The 20941-nt window shown below is 52.9% G+C and overlaps 4 protein-coding genes across 4 annotated transcripts; all 4 read left to right on the top strand.

Annotated features, from left to right (window-relative positions):
• Window positions 1–3136: 3136 nt before the first annotated feature.
• On the top strand, window positions 3137–3754 carry LOC132808771 (IgGFc-binding protein-like). The gene has a single exon (XM_060822219.1). The coding sequence runs from the start codon at window positions 3137–3139 to the stop codon at window positions 3752–3754; it is 618 nt and encodes a 205-aa protein (XP_060678202.1).
• Window positions 3755–3829: 75 nt separating this feature from the next.
• On the top strand, window positions 3830–5143 carry LOC132808770 (alpha-tectorin-like). Its single transcript, XM_060822218.1, has 2 exons — window positions 3830–3925; window positions 4421–5143. The coding sequence occupies exons 1-2, from the start codon at window positions 3830–3832 to the stop codon at window positions 5141–5143; spliced, it is 819 nt and encodes a 272-aa protein (XP_060678201.1).
• Window positions 5144–7339: 2196 nt separating this feature from the next.
• On the top strand, window positions 7340–7957 carry LOC132808769 (IgGFc-binding protein-like). Its single transcript, XM_060822217.1, has one exon. The coding sequence runs from the start codon at window positions 7340–7342 to the stop codon at window positions 7955–7957; it is 618 nt and encodes a 205-aa protein (XP_060678200.1).
• Window positions 7958–8032: 75 nt separating this feature from the next.
• LOC132808768 (alpha-tectorin-like) lies at window positions 8033–9346 on the top strand. Its single transcript, XM_060822216.1, has 2 exons — window positions 8033–8128; window positions 8624–9346. Exons 1-2 carry the CDS (start codon window positions 8033–8035, stop codon window positions 9344–9346), a joined length of 819 nt encoding a protein of 272 aa, XP_060678199.1.
• Window positions 9347–20941: the final 11595 nt, after the last annotated feature.

The raw sequence follows: 20941 nt of genomic DNA, 5'->3' as shown, positions 1-20941 counted from the left end.
CACCTTGAGTAAATGGTGTGGAGAGGCTGGGAACCTGACCACATTCAGCGTTGATGTGGAGAATGATCATCGCGGATCCCAGGCTGTGTCCTGGACACGTCTGGTCGAAGTTCAGGTGTATGGCCATCGGATCCAGGTGTCGAGGGGTCAAACGGGCAGCGTGCAGGTAAACACGTGGACAATGAGAGGGATTGGCACTGACAGAGCAGAGAGAGGATGTTCGGCCCATCGTGGGTATCAGAGAGATTTTGCTGGATCCTGAATGCCAGGGAAACACATTCCCAATTTCAGACTCCCAGAGGTGTGCTCTCCAGACTCCCCCTTAATCAACACGCCGCCCTCCCCCCACACTGACCATGCAGTTTGTAACCCTCCCTCCTGGATTGTCTTTCAATAACCCTCTGGGTCATTCATTATTCTGCTAAAGGGAGTGTTAGAATCCCCACAAACAGAAAGAGGCCGTTCCGCCCATTGAGTGCGCACTGACCCTGGGAAAGGCATCGCACCCTGATCCATTGTCCCACAACACCATCCCAATAACCCTGCATCTCTCATAGCTCACACACCTGGCCTCAAATCCCTGGACACTATGGGACAATTTCCCATGGCCAATCCACCCTAACCTGCACATCCTGGGCACGAGGGGACAATTTCCCATGACCAATCCACTCTAACCTGCACATCCCTGGACATTATGGGACAATTTCCCATGGCCAATCCACCCTAACCTGTACATCCCTGGACATTATGGGACAATTTCCCATGGCCAATCCACCCAAACCTGCACATCCCTGGACACTATGGGACAATTTCCCATGGCCAATCCACCCTAACCTAGCCTCATAAAGTCAATGTGGTTTGGAGAAATGGGTCCCTGGTGGAGGTGTCCCAGGAAGAGCAGAGTTCCGGGAGAATCCCTGTTCCTGAGGGAGGGATATTGGGTGGAGGGGAGAGTGAGTTGTTGCTGTGTCCCTATATCTGTCACAACTCCAGCTTGTGATTCTCTGTTGCCAGGTAAACGGAGAGAGTGTCAATTTGCCAGTGAGTTTAGAATCCGGGAAAGTCCGTGTTTTCCGGAGCGGATCGGCGGCGGTGCTGGAGACGGTGTTTGGGCTCCGAGTGTCCTACGACTGGAGCCATTACGCGGTGGTGATGGTTCCCAGTCTGTATTCGGGATCACTGTGCGGACTGTGTGGAAACTTCAACGGAGAGCCGGCAGATGATTTTGTGTCTCCCAACGGCACGGCGCTGCCTACAGCAGCAGTGTTCGGGAACAGCTGGAAAATCTCCCATCCCGAGGCTGTGTGCTCGGACGATCTGGGCTCGGTGATTCGGTGCAGTGACTCTGACCGCCGTCTCTTGAGCTCCGAAAGTTACTGCGGTGTTCTGAGCAACGTCAGTGGGCCATTCCACCGGTGTCATTCGGTGCTGAGCCCGATGAGTTCCCAGGAAAACTGCATCTATGATCTGTGCGCGGTGGGAGTGAGCGAGGAGCTGCGGTGTCAGGCGATTGGATCGTACGCAGCAGAGTGTCAGAGACGGGGAGTGATGACCGGAGATTGGAGAAATACCACGGGCTGCGGTAAGGACCAAAGTTGTCTTTGGGAGCTACTGGCCCCTGCTCCAAATCACGGTCACTCCGAGCTGGTGGTCACTGCCTTTGGCCGTTTCCATGGGGACATGGGAGGAGGTGGCCACTCAGCCCGTCATCAGGGAGGCAGCTCAGGGCTGATCTGACTGCTCCCCGTTCCTGCCAGCCCACTCCCTGATAACCTTTCAGCACTGTGTTTATCATCAACCTAACCACCTCTGCCTTAAACATATTCAGGGACTGGGAAGTTGTCCCATAGTGCCCAGGGATGTGCAGGTTAGGGTGGATTGGCCATGGGAAATTGTCCCATAGTGTCCCAGGGATATGCAGGTTAGGGTGGATTGACCATGAAAAATTGTCCCATAGTGTCCAGGGATGTGCAGGTTAGGGTGGATTAACCATGGGAAATTGTCCCATAATGTCCAGGGATGTGCAGGTTAGGCTGAATTGGCCATGGGAAATTGTCCCATAGTGCCCAGGGATATGCAGGTTACAGTGGGTTGACCATGAAAAATTGTCCCATAGTGTCCCAAGGATGTGCAGGTTAGGGTGGGTTGGCCATGGGAAATTGTCCCATAATGTCCAGGGATATGCAGGTTATGGTGGGTTGGCCATGGGAAATTGTCCCATAGTGCCCAGGGATGTGCAGGTTAGGGTGGATTGGCCATGGGAAATTGTCCCTTAGTGTCCCAGGGATGTGCAGGTTAGGGTGGATTGGCCATGGGAAATTGTCCCATAGTGTCCAGGGATGTGCAGGTTAGGGTGGATTAACCATGGGAAATTGTCCCATAATGTCCAGGGATGTGCAGGTTAGGGTGAAGTGGCCATGGGAAATTGTCCCATTCTGTCCGGGGATGAGTGGGTTAGGGTGAATTGGCCATGGGAAATTGTCCCATCGTGCCCAGGGATGTGCAGGTTAGGGTGAATTGGCCACGGGAAATTGTCCCATAGGGTCCCAGGGATGTGCAGGTTGGGGTGGATTGACCATGGGGAATTGTCCCATCGTGTCTCAGGGATGTGCAGGTTAGGATGAATTGGCCATGGGAAATTGTCCCATAGTGCCCAGGGATGTGCAGGTTAGGGTGGATTGGCCATGCTAATTTACCCACAGTGTTAGGTACACGAGTCAGAGAGAAATGGGTCTGGGTGGGTTACTCTTCAGAGGGTCGGTATGGAATTGTTGGGCCAAAGGGCCTGTTTCTTTGTTGTAACTGTCGATCGAACACTTTCTGGAATCTAAGTCCAGGATCTGAGTCAGAGATTTGCTGAAGACAGCTTTACCAAGCAGTGACCGGTCAGAATAGAGCAGTGTAACCTTATGGAGCCTGAGCATTCTGCTGAGTCCAGTCCATCCCATCCTGTCTGTTAGTGACAGGTCATTGGGATAAGGACTGTCTCTGTGTTCAACAGCAGACAGTGAAACTGAACAGAGCAATGGATTGCTGCTTGCAATGGTTTCACATCTGGGCACATTGTGGGGAAAGATTTCCCTTTGGGATCACTGACTGTCATTCCCCTTACTCCGTGTCATTTTGTGTTTCAGAGATGCAGTGTCCACCACGCAGTCACTACGAGAGCTGCACTAGCGCCTGCCCAGCCACTTGCACTGATCCTAACGCGCTGTTGTTTTGCAACGAGCCGTGCGTGGAGGGCTGCAAGTGTGACAGGGGTTACCTCCTGAGCGGAGGGGTGTGTGTGACCTCCGCTGAGTGTGGCTGCTCCTTCCAAGGTCGTTACTACAGCAAAGGTGAGCGTGTCATCCTGACTGAGAGCTGCAGTCAGAAATGTAGCTGCCTCAACGCCAGTGTTGGCATGAGCTGTTCCGCTTTCAGCTGTGGGCACCATGAAGATTGTCGCCTGGTGAACGGGGTACGGGACTGTTACCCCAGAGCACGTGGCACCTGCCTGGCCTCCGGTGACTCCCATTACACCAGCTTTGACGGCAAGAGGTTTGATTTCCAAGGCTCTTGTAAATACACCTTGAGTAAATGGTGTGGAGAGGCTGGGAACCTGACCACATTCAGTATTGATGTGGAGAATGATCATCGCGGATCCCAGGCTGTGTCCTGGACACGTCTGGTCGAAGTTCAGGTGTATGGCCATCGGATCCAGGTGTCGAGGGGTCAAACGGGCAGCGTGCAGGTAAACACGCGGACAATGTGAGGGATTGGCACTGACAGAGCAGAGAGAGGATGTTCGGCCCATCGTGGGTATCAGAGGGATTGTGCTGGATCCTGAATGCCAGGGAAACACATTCCCAATTTCAGTCTCCCAGAGGTGTGCTCTCCAGACTCCCCCTTAACCAACACGCCGCCCCCCCACACTGACCATGGGGTTTGTAACCCTCCCTCCTGGATTGTCTCTCAATGACCCTCTGGCTCATTCATTATTCTGCTAAAGGGAGTGTTAGAATCCCCACAAACAGAAAGAGGCCGTTCCGCCCATTGAGTGCGCACTGACCCTGGGAAAGGCATCCCACCCTGATCCACTGTCCCACAACACAATCCCAATAACCATGCATCACTCATAGCTCACACAGCAGACCTCAAATCACTGGACACTACGGGAAAATTTCCCATGGACAACCCACCCTAACCTGCACATCCCTGGACACTATGGGACAATTTCCCACGGCCAATCCACCCTAACCTAGCCACATAAAGTCAATGTGGTTTGGAGAAATGGGTCCCTGGTGGAGGTGTCCCAGGAAGAGCAGAGTTTCGGGAGAATCCCTGATCCTGAGGGAGGGATATTGGGGGGAGGGGAGAGTGAGTTGTTGCTGTGTCCCTATATCTGTCACACCTCCATCTTGTGTTGCTCTGTTGCCAGGTAAACGGAGAGAGTGTCAATTTGCCAGTGAGTTTAGAATCCGGGAAAGTCCGTGTTTTCCGGAGCGGATCGGCGGCGGTGCTGGAGACGGTGTTTGGGCTCCGAGTGTCCTACGACTGGAGCCATTACGCGGTGGTGATGGTTCCCAGTCTGTATTCGGGATCACTGTGCGGACTGTGTGGAAACTTCAACGGAGAGCCGGCAGATGATTTTGTGTCTCCCAACGGCACGGCGCTGCCTACAGCAGCAGTGTTCGGGAACAGCTGGAAAATCTCCCATCCCGAGGCTGTGTGCTCGGACGATCCGGGCTCGGTGATTCGGTGCAGTGACTCTGACCGCCGTCTCTTGAGCTCCGAAAGTTACTGCGGTGTTCTGAGCAACGTCAGTGGGCCATTCCACCGGTGTCATTCGGTGCTGAGCCCGATGAGTTCCCAGGAAAACTGCATCTATGATCTGTGTGCGGTGGGAGTGAGCGAGGAGCTGCGGTGTCAGGCGATTGGATCGTACGCCGCAGAGTGTCAGAGACGGGGAGTGATGACCGGAGATTGGAGAAATGCCACGGGCTGCGGTAAGGACCAAAGTTGTCTTTGGGAGCTACTGGCCCCTGCTCCAAATCACGGTCACTCCGAGCTGGTGGTCACTGCCTTTGGCCGTTTCCATGGGGACATGGGAGGAGGTGGCCACTCAGCCCGTCATCAGGGAGGCAGCTCAGGGCTGATCTGATTGCTCCCCGTTCCTGCTAGCCCACTCCCTGATAACCTTTCAGCACTGTGTTTATCATCAACCTAACCACCTCTGCCTTAAAAATATTCAGGGACTGGGAAATTGTCCCATAGTGCCCAGGGATGTGCAGTTTAGGGTGGATTGGCCATGGGAAATTGTCCCATAGTGCCCAGGGATGTGCAGGTTAGGGTGGGTTGGCCATGGGAAATTGTCCCATAGTGCCCAGGGATGTGCAGGTTAGGTTGGGTTGGCCATGGGAAATTGTCCCATAGTGCCCAGGGATGTGCAGGTTAGGGTGGATTGGCCGTGGGAAATTGTCCCATAGTGTCCCAAGGATGTGCAGGTTAGGGTGGGTTGGCCATGGGAAATTGTCCCATAATGTCCAGGGTTATGCAGGTTATGGTGGGTTGGCCATGGGAAATTGTCCCATAGTGCCCAGGGATGTGCAGGTTAGGGTGGATTGGCCATGGGAAATTGTCCCTTAGTGTCCCAGGGATGTGCAGGTTAGGGTGGATTGGCCATGGGAAATTGTCCCATAGTGTCCAGGGATGTGCAGGTTAGGGTGGATTAACCATGGGAAATTGTGCCATAATGTCCAGGGATGTGCAGGTCAGAGTGGATTGGCCATGGGAAATTGTCCCATAGTGCCCCAGGGATGTGCAGGTTAGGGTGGGATTGGCCATGGAAAATTATCCCATAGAGTCCTGGGATGTGCTGTATTGGGTGTATTGGCCATGGGAAATTGTCATAGAGCCCAGGAATGTGCAGGTTAGGTTGGAGGGTCCATTGGAAATTGTCCCATAGTGACCAGATGTGTGCAGGTTAGGGTGGATTGGCAACGGGAAATTGTCCCATAGTGCCCAGGGTTGTGCAGGTTAGGTTGGGTTGGCCATGGGAAATTGTCCCATAGTGTACAAGGATGCATAGGTTAGGTTGGTTTGGCCATGGGAAATTGTCCCATAGTGTCCAGGGATGTGCAGGTTAGGGTGGATTGGCCATGGGAAATTGTCCCATAGTGCCCAGAGATGTGCAGGTTAGGGTGAATTGGCCATGGGAAATTGTCCCATAGTGCCCAGGGAAATGCAGGTTAGGGTGGATTGGCCATGGGAAATTGTCCCATAGTGTCCCAGGAATGTGCAGGTTAGGGTGAAGTGGCCATGGGAAATTGTCCCATTCTGTCCGGGGATGAGTGGGTTAGGGTGAATTGGCCATGGGAAATTGTCCCATCGTGCCCAGGGATGTGCAGGTTAGGGTGAATTGGCCATGGGAAATTGTCCCATAGGGTCCCAGGGATGTGCAGGTTGGGGTGGATTGACCATGGGGAATTGTCCCATCGTGTCTCAGGGATGTGCAGGTTAGGATGAATTGGCCATGGGAAATTGTCCCATAGTGCCCAGGGAAATGCAGGTTAGGGTGGATTAACCATGGGAAATTGTCCCATAATGTCCAGGGATGTGCAGGTTAGGGTGAAGTGGCCATGGGAAATTGTCCCATTCTGTCCGGGGATGAGTGGGTTAGGGTGAATTGGCCATGGGAAATTGTCCCATCGTGCCCAGGGATGTGCAGGTTAGGGTGAATTGGCCACGGGAAATTGTCCCATAGGGTCCCAGGGATGTGCAGGTTGGGGTGGATTGACCATGGGGAATTGTCCCATCGTGTCTCAGGGATGTGCAGGTTAGGATGAATTGGCCATGGGAAATTGTCCCATAGTGCCCAGGGATGTGCAGGTTAGGGTGGATTGGCCATGCTAATTTACCCACAGTGTTAGGTACACGAGTCAGAGAGAAATGGGTCTGGGTGGGTTACTCTTCAGAGGGTCGGCATGGAATTGTTGGGCCAAAGGGCCTGTTTCTTTGTTGTAACTGTCGATCGAACACTTTCTGGAATCTAAGTCCAGGATCTGAGTCAGAGATTTGCTGAAGACAGCTTTACCAAGCAGTGACCGGTCAGAATAGAGCAGTGTAACCTTATGGAGCCTGAGCATTCTGCTGAGTCCAGTCCATCCCATCCTGTCTGTTAGTGACAGGTCATTGGGATAAGGACTGTCTCTGTGTTCAACAGCAGACAGTGAAACTGAACAGAGCAATGGATTGCTGCTTGCAATGGTTTCACATCTGGGCACATTGTGGGGAAAGATTTCCCTTTGGGATCACTGACTGTCATTCCCCTTACTCCGTGTCATTTTGTGTTTCAGAGATGCAGTGTCCACCACGCAGTCACTACGAGAGCTGCACTAGCGCCTGCCCAGCCACTTGCACTGATCCTAACGCGCTGTTGTTTTGCAACGAGCCGTGCGTGGAGGGCTGCAAGTGTGACAGGGGTTACCTCCTGAGCGGAGGGGTGTGTGTGACCTCCGCTGAGTGTGGCTGCTCCTTCCAAGGTCGTTACTACAGCAAAGGTGAGCGTGTCATCCTGACTGAGAGCTGCAGTCAGAAATGTAGCTGCCTCAACGCCAGTGTTGGCATGAGCTGTTCCGCTTTCAGCTGTGGGCACCATGAAGATTGTCGCCTGGTGAACGGGGTACGGGACTGTTACCCCAGAGCACGTGGCACCTGCCTGGCCTCCGGTGACTCCCATTACACCAGCTTTGACGGCAAGAGGTTTGATTTCCAAGGCTCTTGTAAATACACCTTGAGTAAATGGTGTGGAGAGGCTGGGAACCTGACCACATTCAGTATTGATGTGGAGAATGATCATCGCGGATCCCAGGCTGTGTCCTGGACACGTCTGGTCGAAGTTCAGGTGTATGGCCATCGGATCCAGGTGTCGAGGGGTCAAACGGGCAGCGTGCAGGTAAACACGCGGACAATGTGAGGGATTGGCACTGACAGAGCAGAGAGAGGATGTTCGGCCCATCGTGGGTATCAGAGGGATTGTGCTGGATCCTGAATGCCAGGGAAACACATTCCCAATTTCAGTCTCCCAGAGGTGTGCTCTCCAGACTCCCCCTTAACCAACACGCCGCCCCCCCACACTGACCATGGGGTTTGTAACCCTCCCTCCTGGATTGTCTCTCAATGACCCTCTGGCTCATTCATTATTCTGCTAAAGGGAGTGTTAGAATCCCCACAAACAGAAAGAGGCCGTTCCGCCCATTGAGTGCGCACTGACCCTGGGAAAGGCATCCCACCCTGATCCACTGTCCCACAACACAATCCCAATAACCATGCATCACTCATAGCTCACACAGCAGACCTCAAATCACTGGACACTACGGGAGAATTTCCCATGGACAACCCACCCTAACCTGCACATCCCTGGACACTATGGGACAATTTCCCACGGCCAATCCACCCTAACCTAGCCACATAAAGTCAATGTGGTTTGGAGAAATGGGTCCCTGGTGGAGGTGTCCCAGGAAGAGCAGAGTTTCGGGAGAATCCCTGATCCTGAGGGAGGGATATTGGGGGGAGGGGAGAGTGAGTTGTTGCTGTGTCCCTATATCTGTCACACCTCCATCTTGTGTTGCTCTGTTGCCAGGTAAACGGAGAGAGTGTCAATTTGCCAGTGAGTTTAGAATCCGGGAAAGTCCGTGTTTTCCGGAGCGGATCGGCGGCGGTGCTGGAGACGGTGTTTGGGCTCCGAGTGTCCTACGACTGGAGCCATTACGCGGTGGTGATGGTTCCCAGTCTGTATTCGGGATCACTGTGCGGACTGTGTGGAAACTTCAACGGAGAGCCGGCAGATGATTTTGTGTCTCCCAACGGCACGGCGCTGCCTACAGCAGCAGTGTTCGGGAACAGCTGGAAAATCTCCCATCCCGAGGCTGTGTGCTCGGACGATCCGGGCTCGGTGATTCGGTGCAGTGACTCTGACCGCCGTCTCTTGAGCTCCGAAAGTTACTGCGGTGTTCTGAGCAACGTCAGTGGGCCATTCCACCGGTGTCATTCGGTGCTGAGCCCGATGAGTTCCCAGGAAAACTGCATCTATGATCTGTGTGCGGTGGGAGTGAGCGAGGAGCTGCGGTGTCAGGCGATTGGATCGTACGCCGCAGAGTGTCAGAGACGGGGAGTGATGACCGGAGATTGGAGAAATGCCACGGGCTGCGGTAAGGACCAAAGTTGTCTTTGGGAGCTACTGGCCCCTGCTCCAAATCACGGTCACTCCGAGCTGGTGGTCACTGCCTTTGGCCGTTTCCATGGGGACATGGGAGGAGGTGGCCACTCAGCCCGTCATCAGGGAGGCAGCTCAGGGCTGATCTGATTGCTCCCCGTTCCTGCTAGCCCACTCCCTGATAACCTTTCAGCACTGTGTTTATCATCAACCTAACCACCTCTGCCTTAAAAATATTCAGGGACTGGGAAATTGTCCCATAGTGCCCAGGGATGTGCAGTTTAGGGTGGATTGGCCATGGGAAATTGTCCCATAGTGCCCAGGGATGTGCAGGTTAGGGTGGGTTGGCCATGGGAAATTGTCCCATAGTGCCCAGGGATGTGCAGGTTAGGTTGGGTTGGCCATGGGAAATTGTCCCATAGTGCCCAGGGATGTGCAGGTTAGGGTGGATTGGCCGTGGGAAATTGTCCCATAGTGTCCCAAGGATGTGCAGGTTAGGGTGGGTTGGCCATGGGAAATTGTCCCATAATGTCCAGGGTTATGCAGGTTATGGTGGGTTGGCCATGGGAAATTGTCCCATAGTGCCCAGGGATGTGCAGGTTAGGGTGGATTGGCCATGGGAAATTGTCCCTTAGTGTCCCAGGGATGTGCAGGTTAGGGTGGATTGGCCATGGGAAATTGTCCCATAGTGTCCAGGGATGTGCAGGTTAGGGTGGATTAACCATGGGAAATTGTCCCATAATGTCCAGGGATGTGCAGGTCAGAGTGGATTGGCCATGGGAAATTGTCCCATAGTGCCCCAGGGATGTGCAGGTTAGGGTGGGATTGGCCATGGAAAATTATCCCATAGAGTCCTGGGATGTGCTGTATTGGGTGTATTGGCCATGGGAAATTGTCATAGAGCCCAGGAATGTGCAGGTTAGGTTGGAGGGTCCATTGGAAATTGTCCCATAGTGACCAGATGTGTGCAGGTTAGGGTGGATTGGCAACGGGAAATTGTCCCATAGTGCCCAGGGTTGTGCAGGTTAGGTTGGGTTGGCCATGGGAAATTGTCCCATAGTGTACAAGGATGCATAGGTTAGGTTGGTTTGGCCATGGGAAATTGTCCCATAGTGTCCAGGGATGTGCAGGTTAGGGTGGATTGGCCATGGGAAATTGTCCCATAGTGCCCAGAGATGTGCAGGTTAGGGTGAATTGGCCATGGGAAATTGTCCCATAGTGCCCAGGGAAATGCAGGTTAGGGTGGATTGGCCATGGGAAATTGTCCCATAGTGTCCCAGGAATGTGCAGGTTAGGGTGAAGTGGCCATGGGAAATTGTCCCATTCTGTCCGGGGATGAGTGGGTTAGGGTGAATTGGCCATGGGAAATTGTCCCATCGTGCCCAGGGATGTGCAGGTTAGGGTGAATTGGCCATGGGAAATTGTCCCATAGGGTCCCAGGGATGTGCAGGTTGGGGTGGATTGACCATGGGGAATTGTCCCATCGTGTCTCAGGGATGTGCAGGTTAGGATGAATTGGCCATGGGAAATTGTCCCATAGTGCCCAGGGATGTGCAGGTTAGGGTGAATTGGCCATGCTAATTTACCCACAGTGTTAGGTACACGAGTCAGAGAGAAATGGGTCTGGGTGGGTTACTCTTCAGAGGGTCGGTATGGAATTGTTGGGCCAAAGGGCCTGTTTCTTTGTTGTAACTGTCGATCGAACACTTTCTGGAATCTAAGTCCAGGATCTGAGTCTGAGATTTGCTGAAGACAGCTTTACCAAGCAGTGACCGGTCAGAATAGAGCAGTGTAACCTTATGGAGCCTGAGCATTGTGCTCAGTCCAGTCCATCCCATCCTGTCTGTTAGTGACAGGTCATTGGGATAAGGACTGTCTCTGTGTTCAACAGCAGACAGTGAAACTGAACAGAGCAATGGATTGCTGCTTGCAATGGTTTCACATCTGGGCACATTGTGGGGAAAGATTTCCCTTTGCGATCACTGACTGTCATTCCCCTTACTCTGTGTCATTTTGTGTTTCAGAGATGCAGTGTCCACCACACAGTCACTACGAGAGCTGCACTAGCGCCTGCCCAGCCACTTGCACTGATCCTAACGCGCTGTTGTTTTGCAACGAGCCGTGCGTGGAGGGCTGCAAGTGTGACAGGGGTTACCTCCTGAGCGGAGGGGTGTGTGTGACCTCCGCTGAGTGTGGCTGCTCCTTCCAAGGTCGTTACTACAGCAAAGGTGAGCGTGTCATCCTGACTGAGAGCTGCAGTCAGAAATGTAGCTGCCTCAACGCCAGTGTTGGCATGAGCTGTTCCGCTTTCAGCTGTGGGCACCATGAAGATTGTCGCCTGGTGAACGGGGTACGGGACTGTTACCCCAGAGCACGTGGCACCTGCCTGGCCTCCGGTGACCCCCATTACACCAGCTTTGACGGCAAGAGGTTTGATTTCCAAGGCTCTTGTAAATACACCTTGAGTAAATGGTGTGGAGAGGCTGGGAACCTGACCACATTCAGCATTGATGTGGAGAATGATCATCGCGGATCCCAGGCTGTGTCCTGGACACGTCTGGTCGAAGTTCAGGTGTATGGCCATCGGATCCAGGTGTCGAGGGGTCAAACGGGCAGCGTGCAGGTAAACACGCGGACAATGTGAGGGATTGGCACTGACAGAGCAGAGAGAGGATGTTCGGCCCATCGTGGGTATCAGAGGGATTGTGCTGGATCCTGAATGCCAGGGAAACACATTCCCAATTTCAGTCTCCCAGAGGTGTGCTCTCCAGACTCCCCCTTAACCAACACACCGCCCTCCCCGACACTGACCATGGGGTTTGTAACCCTCCCTCCTGGATTGTCTCTCAATGACCCTCTGGCTCATTCATTATTCTGCTAAAGGGAGTGTTAGAATCCCCACAAACAGAAAGAGGCTGTTCCGCCCATTGAGTGCGCACTGACCCTGGGAAAGGCATCGCACCCTGATCCACTGTCCCACAACACAATCCCAATAACCCTGCATCTCTCATAGCTCACACAGCTGGCCTCAAATCACTGGACACTACGGGACAATTTCCCATGGCCAATCCACCCTAACCTGCACATCCCTGGTCACTAGGGGACAATTTCCCATGGCCAATCCACCCTAACCTGCACATCCCTGGACATTATGGGACAATTTCCCATGGCCAATACACCCTAACCTGCACATCCCTGGACTTTATGGGACAATTTCCTATGGCCAATCCACCCTAACCTGCACATCCCCGGACACTATGGGACAATTTCCCATGGCCAATCCACCCTAATCTGCACATCCCTGGACATTATGGGACAATTTCCCATGGCCAATCCACCCTAACCTGCACATCGCTGGTCACTAGGGGACAATTTCCCATGGCCAATCCACCCTAACCTGTACATCCCTGGACATTATGGGACAATTTCCCATGGCCAATCCACCCTAACCTGCACATCCCTGGACATTATGGGACAATTTCCCATGGCCAATCCACCCTAACCTGCACATCCCTGGACATTATGGGACAATTTCCCATGGCCAATCCACCCTAACCTGCACATCCCTGGACATTATGGGACAATTTCCCATGGCCAATCCACCCTAACCTGCACATCCCTGGACATTATGGGACAATTTCCCATGGCCAATCCACCCTAATCTGCACATCCCTGGACATTATGGGACAATTTCCCATGGCCAATCCACCCTAACCTAGCCACATAAAGTCAATGTGGTTTGGAGAAATGGGTCCCTGGTGGAGGTGTCCCAGGAAGAGCAGAGTTCCGGGAGAATCCCTGTTCCTGAGGGAGGGATATTGGGTGGAGGGGAGAGTGAGTTGTTGCTGTGTCCCTATATCTGTCACACCTCCAGCTTGTGACTCTCTGTTGCCAGGTAAACGGAGAGAGTGTCAATTTGCCAGTGAGTTTAGAATCCGGGAAAGTCCGTGTTTTCCGGAGCGGATCGGCGGCGGTGCTGGAGACGGTGTTTGGGCTCCGAGTGTCCTACGACTGGAGCCATTACGCGGTGGTGATGGTTCCCAGTCTGTATTCGGGATCACTGTGCGGACTGTGTGGAAACTTCAACGGAGAGCCGGCAGATGATTTTGTGTCTCCCAACGGCACGGCGCTGCCTACAGCAGCAGTGTTCGGGAACAGCTGGAAAATCTCCCATCCCGAGGCTGTGTGCTCGGACGATCCGGGCTCGGTGATTCGGTGCAGTGACTCTGACCGCCGTCTCTTGAGCTCCGAAAGTTACTGCGGTGTTCTGAGCAACGTCAGTGGGCCATTCCACCGGTGTCATTCGGTGCTGAGCCCGATGAGTTCCCAGGAAAACTGCATCTATGATCTGTGCGCGGTGGGAGTGAGCGAGGAGCTGCGGTGTCAGGCGATTGGATCGTACGCAGCAGAGTGTCAGAGACGGGGAGTGATGACCGGAGATTGGAGAAATGCCACGGGCTGCGGTAAGGACCAAAGTTGTAGCTTTTACAGGAAGCCGGAGTATTATCCAAACCCATGATGGATTGGGAAGGGGGGGAAATGCAATGAGATCTGGGTGTTGTTGGGTGTCAGTGACTGAGACTGAGCGTGCTGGGGCAGCAGGAGATGTGGGAAGTGAGAGATCTGTTGTGGGAAGATTTGAGTGCAGGAACAAGGATGTGTTGCTGCGATTACAGAGGACTGTGATGAGACCACACCTGGAGTATTGTGTTGGCAGTAGAGGGCTCCCTGTTTCTGAGGAAGGTTTGGCTGGTGTTGGATGGAATGCAGTGAAGGGTTCCCAGACTGATTCCTGGGATGCCTGGACAGGTGTGTGATGTGGGGCTGGATTTGTTAGTTTGATATTCCCTGGAGTTTCGATGGATGGGGAGGTGATATCACAAAAACCTACAAAAGACGAATGGAATGGATCAGGGTTGGTGCATGAAGGATGTTCCTGATAACCAGGGAGTTTGGAACCAGGGACCCATTTATTCACTCTTGACCAGGCCCAGTATTTGTTCCTCATTCCTAATTACCCCCCAGTGTAGTTGGCCAGACCAGGTAAGGATAGCAGTTTCCTTCCCTCAAGAACCAGGTCTGTTTTCCAACAATTGGTACTGGATTCATGGTTATTGTTTGACTCTGAATTCAAGATCCTTCATTGAATTTAAATTCCACCATCTGATTTGAACCTGGGTGCCCAGGACATTATCTGGCTCTCTGGATTAATAGTCTCAGGATAATGACAATGGGCCGTTGACTCCCCCCAGTTTAAAGCTATGGGGTCTATGGGGTAGGCCATTTAGAACTGGATTAAGGAGATATGTCTTTACCCAGTGACTGGACAGCCGCGTGGACACAGAAAATGTTTGAGGCCAAACCACTGAATGTTTTTTTCAAGAAGGAGTTAGATGTAGTTCTTCAGGCTAAAGGGATCAAAGGCGAGAAAGTGAGAGCAAGGGACTGAGTTGAATAATTAGCCAAGGTTGAATGGTGAAGGAAGGGCCGAATGGCCTACTCGTGCTCCTATTTTCTGTGTCAGGTTGAGTGGTGAAGGGGATGGTCAGGAATGGACAGTTGGAAGGTATACTTATACTATACTGTTGGGAGGTTTGGAGAATGGGGTGTTAGGAATGGAGGGGTTGGGGAGCAGGGGTTGGAGGATGGGGGCTTTGAGAGTGGGGGAGTTGGAGCATGGAGGTTTGGAGGCTGGGGTGTTGGGAAGGGTAGATAGATGGGGGTGAGTTTCTCACTCTTTTTGAGGATACCAGTGGGTTGCATTGTTGAGATCATTGAGATGATGTGGGAGTGAATTCCTTCACAGTGATGTTAGCAGAGCTCTCTCTCTCTCTCTCTCTCTCTCTCACTTTCTCTGAGAGTTTCCCAGTTTAGCTCCCGATTCTCCCTTCCCTCTCTCCTCAGGTATACAGTGCCCAGAAAACAGTCACTTTGAGGTGTGCGGAAACCCGTGTGAGGGAAACTGTGCGAATATCTCCGTGGGATCGTCCTGTGCTCAGGAGTGTGCTGAAGGATGTTTCTGTGACCGTGGTTACTTGAGAAGTGGGGACAGTTGTGTTCCTTCAGAGCAGTGTGGTTGTACCCATGAGGGGGTGTACATGAAGGTGGGTCCATGGACGGTTTGTGGTGGCCAGGGTTGGGAGTGGGGCTTTAGGAAGGGCTGGATCAGGAGTGGGAGGGTTGACATGGTGGGGTTGGGAGTGGGGTTTGGATAGGGTTGGAAGACAGGGAATTGGGAATTGGGGTGCTCAAGAGGATGAGGATGGGAGTGGGGGTTTTGTGGAGGTAGGGGAAGTGGGGAAAAGCAGGGTTGGAAGATGGAGCATTGGGAATGGGGGGGTTTGGGGAGGGCAGGGTTGGAGTGAGGGAGGGTTGGTGAATGCAGGTTTGGAGGATGAGGTGTTGGGAGTGGGGGTAGTGTTGGGGAGGGCAGTGTTGGAGGATGAGGCATTGGGAGTGGGGGTGGTTGGGGGCAGGGTTGGAGGATGGGGCATTGGGAGTGGGGGTGATTGGGGGTAGGGTTGGAGGATGGGGCACTGGGAGTGGGGGTGATTGGGGGTAGGGTTGGAGGATGGGGCATTGGGAGTGGGGGTAGTTGGGGGCAGGGTTGGAGGATGGGGCATTGGGAGTGGAGGTGGTTGGGGGCAGGGTTGGAGGATGGGGCATTGGGAGTGGAGGTGGTTGGGGGCAGGGTTGGAGGATGAGGCATTGGGAGTGGGGGTAGTTGGGGGCAGGGTTGGAGGATGGGGCATTGGGAGTGGAGGTGGTTGGGGGCAGGGTTGGAGGATGGGGCACTGGGAGTGGGGGTGATTGGGGGGCAGGGTCGGAGCATGGGGCATTGGGAGTGGGGGTGGTTGGGGGCAGGGTTGGAGGATGGGGCATTGGGAGTGGAGGTGGTTGGGGGCAGGGTTGGAGGATGGGGCATTGGGAGTGGAGGTGGTTGGGGGCAGGGTTGGAGCATGGGGCATTGGGAGTGGGAGGGTTGCAGAGGGCAGGTTTGGAAGATGGGGTGTTAGGAATGGAGGGGTTGGGGAGCAGGGGTTGGAGGATGGGGGCATTGGGAGTGGGGGAGTTGGAGCAGGGAGGGTTGGAGGCTGGGGTGTTGGGAAGGGTAGGGATGGGAGTTGGGGGTTGCGAGTGTGTGTGTTGGGGATGGAAGGTCTGGAGGATGGGGGGGAGATAAGGGTGGCTTGGACACCACCCAGAGTTGGTGAATGAACATTGAAAATAGGCCATTCAGCACTTTGACCCTGCTCCTATAATCATTAAGGTTGTGATTGATCCGTTTGAGATTCCAATCCCATATTTCCATCTCCCCCTCCTCAATACCCCACAATAATCTATCAATCTCAGAAATTCTCAATGACACCTCCATCCACTGCTTTCTCAGGTAGAGAGCCCTGAAGACTCATAACCCTGAGCGAGAAAACTAAAATGTTCGCCTGGATATTTTCAGACCAGCCTATTCAGAGATGTTATAATGTGCCTCTCGAACAGGTGGGACTTGAACACAGCTCTTCAAGCACAGAGGAAGGGACATTACCACTGCCCCAGCTCTTGTCACTCTCCTGACTGTAATTTTTAAAACGTGCCCCTCCCTCAGTAGCTGTAATTGAATTCATCTCCCCCACCCTCCCCGCCAACCTATCCCAATTACCACCACCAGCTGCATCCAGCTCCCTTTTCCCAGCTGCATCCCTACTCCCTGATATCTCTCTCACTGCCTTCCCTCTCCACATTCCCCATGAAGGGGTTAATGCCCGAAACGTTGACGTTCCTTCCCCACGAATGCTGCGTAACCTGTGATGCATTTCCAGCCCCACACTTTGTTGACCCTGACTCTGCAGTCCTCACCTTCTCCCCTCTAGTCCTGGGCTGACCCACACCAGGGAACATCCTTCCCATATTCACCTTGTCCACACTTTCCAACCCCAGGGGAGCAGGCCCAGTCTGTCCCACCCCTCCTCCCGAGATAACCCACTCCATTCCAGGAACCAATCCAGCAATCCTCTTTTTCATAGAATCCCTCCGGTGTCTCTTTCGGCCCAACCAGTCCACACTGACCCTCCAAAGAGTAACCCATCCAGACCGCTACCCTACTGCTCTACACTTACCCCTGACTAATCCACCCTAACCTGCACATCCCTGGGCACTATGGGACAATTTCCCATGACCAATCCACCCTAACCTGCACATCCCTGGGCACTATGGGACAATTTCCCATGGCCAATCCACCCTAACCTGCACATCCCTGGACACGATGTGACAATGTCCCACGGCCAATCCACCCTAACCTGCACATCCCTGGACATTATGGGACAATTTCCCATGGCCAATCCACCCTAACCTGCACATCCCTGGACACGATGTGACAATTTCCCATGACCAATCCACCCTAACCTGCACATCCCTGGGCACTATGGGACAATTTCCCATGGCCAATCCACCCTAACCTGCACATCCCTGGACACTATGGGACAATTTCCCATGACCAATCCACCCTAACCTGCACATCCCTGGGCACTATGGGACAATTTCCCATGACCAATCCACCCTAACCTGCACATCCCTGGACATTATGGGACAATTTCCCACGGCCAATCCACCCTAACCTGCACATCCATGGGACTGTGGGAGGAAATCGGAGCACACGGAGGAAACCCACGCAGACACGGGGAGAATGTGCAAACTCCACAGTCACTGGAGAGTGGGATTGAACCTGAGTCCCTGGCGCTGGGAGGCAGCACTGCCCTCCACTGAGCCACCGTGCCGCCCAACATATGTACACCCTTCCCCTTCAGTAAGGGAACCAACGAGACTGTGTTTGTGATGGTGCCATTTACTTGCAGATCGAGGAGGTCAGGCTGACCGCTGACTGTAGCTCCCGATGCCTGTGCCTGGCCAGGAACGAGGTGAGATGTGTTCCTGCAAGCTGCCGTCCAACAGAGCGATGCACTGTGAGGAGGGGGATCAGAGGCTGCCTCACCTCGCTCAGTACATGCACCGTGAGCGGGGACCCTCACTACCTCAGCTTTGATGGCGCAGTGACTCACTTCCAGGGCACCTGCGACTACGATGTGTCCAAGGTCTGTGACCAGTCCTCAGCAAACTGGTTCCGAGTGACAGCCGAGAACCAGCACCGACGGAACATCCTGGTGTCGTTTGTATCCCGGGTACACGTCTACCTCCCGGGGGTTCACATTGCCATCGAGAGTGGCCGAGGGGTGCTGGTGAGTCTGCGTCCTGTTGGCAGTCATCAGTCACAATCCAGTCTGGGAGAAGAGGAGATTGGGACGAGGTTTGACTGAGATGTTCACAAAGAACAGGAGCTAGAGTCGGCCATGCAGTTCTGTTCGTTATGATCGTCCCACCTCTTCCCCCACCCTACATCCAAATCCTGAGCGACCTGACCGGCACTGGCCAGGTCATCAAGAAACAGAGAGAGACAGCTAGGAGGCTATCCGTCAATGAAGCAACAGAAACTCCCCCCTCCCCCACTCAGGGAATGGAGGGGCAGGGGCAGTGAGACTATTTGACGGATATTTGGATGGTCACCTGAAGCGAAAATATGGGAAGGGCTACAGCACCAAGGGCAGTCAATTGGCAAGTTAGAGCCTGCAGGGGGTCAGCGCAGAGATAAAGGCCAAGTGACCTCCTGTTACCTTTCATTCATGTGGCCATTCTCTGAGACACCTACCTTTATAGGTGCCAATATATCAGCAGCTTCAGATAGTGAGTGCTCACAAAGGGACAGATGGTTTTGGCTGCAGTGGGGAGTTAGCCTGGTCAAGTAGACTCTGTTTACAGAGTGAGGGAAATGCAGAGGGTAGAAGAGGTTTCCCAGGATGCTGCATGGATTGAAGGGTCTGAGCTATAAGGAGATGCTGTAAAAACTCAGGCTGTTTTCTCTGGAGTGGTGGAGGCTGGTGGGAGACTTGATAGAAGTTTATAAAATGATGAGATGCAGAGATAGGGATGACAGTCAGGATCTTTTTCCCAGAGTTCAAATGTCTAATCCCAGAGGACATGCCCTTAAGGTGAGAGGGGAAAGTTCAAAGGAGATGTGAGGGGCGAGGTTTTTACCCAGAGAGGGGCAGGAGTGTGGAACACACTGACGGGGGGTGGTGGAGGCAGATACAATGGGGGGGTTAAAGGGCTTTTAAACAAACACTTGGATATACACAGAATGGAGGGATACGGAGCAAGGACAGACAGAAGGGTTTAATTTAATTTGGTGTCATGTTCGATACAGCATTGTGGGCCGAAGGGCCTGTCCCGGTGCTGTACTGTTCGATGCTCATTGCCAACTGACCTGATTGTCTTCCCAGGTGAATGGCACAGCCGTATCGTTGCCCCACGTTATTCGGGGCTCGGCCACTGTCTCACAGTCAGATGGTTTCACTGTGGTCAGCACGGTCACCGACGTGGAGGTGCATTATGATGGACGGAGTACGGTGTTGGTAAAGGTGGGGCCGGACTATGCAAACAGCCTGTGTGGGATGTGCGGGAACTTCAACGGGAACGTGACAGATGACAAGGTTCTGCCGAACGGACAGACGGCCAGGAACGACACGGAGTTTGGCAACTCCTGGAAAACGGAAAACAGCGATTTGGGGTAGAGTTTTCCAGCTGCACAGTCAGACACACAGGCCATGCAGGATTTAAGGGAGAAATGATCACTCTGCCCCATCCTCTGAGCTGACCACGACTGCACCAACAGAAACAGGAATAACTGGAAAAGCTCAGTGGGTCTGGCAGCATTTGTGGAGAGAAATCAGAGTTAATATTTTGGTTGGAGTGACCCTTCTGCAGAACAGATGGTAGCTGGGAAAATGTTCTGATGCCTGAATTAACTCTGATTGCTCTCCACAGATGCTGCCAGATGCAGAGATTTTCCAGCAATTTCTGTTTTTGGAGTTAGGAAAATTAGGTTTTATGCAGATGGTAGTATTATGTTGTCAAAAGCACGCATGTTCACTTTAAAATAGAAAGTGTTTTCTGAATATTGAAGTAAATTTAAATTAGAGGCTCAGCTGCCTGGATGGAAAGGCTGGGAGATGGGCTGTTCCAAAATAGAGTCATGTAGCAAATGGCTGTGAAATGGATGCCTGAGCGTTGGTTGCTGTTTTGACAACAATGCAAATTTAACCAATTATGCCCAGGATACCAGAAACCAATGGAATTTGAAGTTTTATTTTCATTTTTTTCATTTTTAAATTACCCCCACACTCCCACCTACTGAGGTAGTGCTTATTTTCCCCCAGCACCCATGGTGTGTGTGTGCAGGTGTGAGACACGGTGAGAGACACAAGGTGTACAAATCTTTATTCATTTTCCACCACCTGGAATATAGGAAACACCCGAGTGGCCTGTGACAAGCAGTGCCCTTCACATCAAAGGGCAATGCTGTGTGATCAAACTGTGAAGGGGTGGGCAGGGATTAAATCAAAATAGAGTTGGAGGGGGAAATAAAGCATCCACTCCCTGTGATGTCCACCTCTCCCTGAACAGTTTGAGCGAGTTGGTGGAGAGCGTGTGCTCCTTCTCCAGCGACACCCAGGCATGGATGTAACCACAGAAGAAGGGCAGGTGGAATTTGAATTTTATTGTTTTGACAGCTGGAAACCAATCAAATCATAAGAGTCTAATATGTTATGGGGGGGGGGGTATATAAACTTGGTATTTTGAAAATTAGAGGGAGAGCAACTGCCAATGTTCTTGCTTTGAAAGAAATTGGAAACCAGT

Source organism: Hemiscyllium ocellatum (assembly GCF_020745735.1).
Source record: "Hemiscyllium ocellatum isolate sHemOce1 chromosome 38 unlocalized genomic scaffold, sHemOce1.pat.X.cur. SUPER_38_unloc_4, whole genome shotgun sequence".
Classification (NCBI taxonomy): Eukaryota; Metazoa; Chordata; class Chondrichthyes; order Orectolobiformes; family Hemiscylliidae; genus Hemiscyllium; species Hemiscyllium ocellatum.
Note: the sequence above shows the minus strand (reverse complement) of the source record. Positions and strands in the feature narration are given on the sequence as shown.

Bases quoted from the DNA above. Each gene is read 5' to 3' on its own strand.
- LOC132808771 (XM_060822219.1), top strand. From the start codon at position 3,137: ATGCAGTGTCCACCACGCAGTCACTACGAGAGCTGCACTAGCGCCTGC.
- LOC132808770 (XM_060822218.1), top strand. From the start codon at position 3,830: ATGCCAGGGAAACACATTCCCAATTTCAGTCTCCCAGAGGTGTGCTCT. The intron at 3,926-4,420 runs GTTTGTAACCCT...CTCTGTTGCCAG, and splicing joins CCCCCCACACTGACCATGGG to GTAAACGGAGAGAGTGTCAA.
- LOC132808769 (XM_060822217.1), top strand. From the start codon at position 7,340: ATGCAGTGTCCACCACGCAGTCACTACGAGAGCTGCACTAGCGCCTGC.
- LOC132808768 (XM_060822216.1), top strand. From the start codon at position 8,033: ATGCCAGGGAAACACATTCCCAATTTCAGTCTCCCAGAGGTGTGCTCT. The intron at 8,129-8,623 runs GTTTGTAACCCT...CTCTGTTGCCAG, and splicing joins CCCCCCACACTGACCATGGG to GTAAACGGAGAGAGTGTCAA.